At 57.1% G+C, this 1,231-nt stretch overlaps 1 protein-coding gene across 1 annotated transcript in view; it reads right to left on the bottom strand.

Moving 5' to 3' along the window:
• KRTAP10-12 (keratin associated protein 10-12) overlaps positions 1-143 on the bottom strand; it is an 810-nt gene extending 667 nt beyond the window's left edge. Inside the window, exon 1 of the mRNA XM_073888906.1 lies at positions 3-143. Within this exon, the coding sequence (XP_073745007.1) occupies positions 3-143 (141 nt within the window). The remainder of the gene's footprint in view (positions 1-2) is intronic.
• Positions 144-1,231: the final 1,088 nt, after the last annotated feature.

The raw sequence follows: 1,231 nt of genomic DNA, 5'->3' as shown, positions 1-1,231 counted from the left end.
CAGCAGGGGGGCTCGCAGCAGCTCTCTGGGCAGTCGTCCACCTGCCAGGAGGAGTCGGGGCAGGAGTCCCAGGAGCCGGGCAGGCAGACGCGGCTGCCGTAGCTCAGGTCGCTGGAGCAGACCGACAGGGTGGACGCGGCCATGGTGGGGGCGGTGGGGCTGGAGGAGGGTGTGCGTGTGCGTGTGAGTGTGAGTGTGTGAGTGTGTGTGAGGCGCTCAGGGTGTTTGGGGCTTATATACAGCTCAGGGCTGTGTGCTCTCCATCACGAGGCCCTGAAAAGCTTGTTTCCTTGTTGTGGAAGCAGGTCCGTGAGGATTCGTGTCACAGGCCCACAGCTGGTAGCTCAGCTCATTCGTGACCCAGGAGGGTCAGTGGCTCTTGATACCACCCCCACCCCTGCTCCCGGCATCTCTGTGGGGCTCCATACTATTCATCCCCATGCTCCTCAATACTCGGTGGAATCATACACATATTTTGTTCTTTTTCATATCATCTTTATTTGGGGATATAAATTCTCTCCTGAGTCCATGAACCAACGAATGGCTGGGAGCTGTATTTATTTTTAGCATATTAGCAAACACTTATGTGTAATTGATCTTCTATGCCAGCAAGTATTCTGAGCAGCTTTGTACATGTCAACTCAGTGACCCTTACAACAACCTTGTGAAGCGGGATCTATGGTTCCCACTTTACCAACGGGGAAACTGAGGCACAAGGAAGCACTTGCACCAAAGCCCACACAAGTGAGCAGAAGAGCCTGCATCAGAACCCGCAGCCCGTGTTCTCAACCACAGACTCTGGTGCCCCGGAAAGCAGAGAGCAATCTGGCTTCTGGGAGAGGGACCATTTAGACCTGCTGGTGCAGGAGTCTGGGCAGGTGCACAGTGGGTTCCCGGCAGCTGGAACCACCTGACAAGGAGCTGCTTCTATGAAGGCACCAGCCCTTGCACTTATTATGGCAGGAATGTGCACAAACACAGTGGGAGGTGAGCTTGCGGGAGGCAGGCCGTTGGTAAGTGAGACTTCACCCAGTTGAGAGTGAGGGAGGGCCGCTTGGCGCCGGAGAGTCTGACGGGGTGAGGGTCCGGGCCCTCAGGGAGCATTGGTGGCTGGGCAGGTGCTCAGCGCAGAGGTACTGCCTGCAGGGGTCCTGGGTGTGGAGCAGGGGGTGCTCCTGAGCTGCATCAGTTGGCACTGTGGGGACCAGGCACCTGGGCAAGAAGGGGTCTC

This window comes from Callorhinus ursinus, unplaced genomic scaffold (genome assembly GCF_003265705.2).
Source record: "Callorhinus ursinus isolate GAN/ISIS: 27379988/994484 unplaced genomic scaffold, GSC_fseal_2.0 scaffold98, whole genome shotgun sequence".
NCBI lineage: Eukaryota > Metazoa > Chordata > Mammalia > Carnivora > Otariidae > Callorhinus > Callorhinus ursinus.
This window is presented reverse-complemented; position numbering and strand designations above follow the sequence as displayed.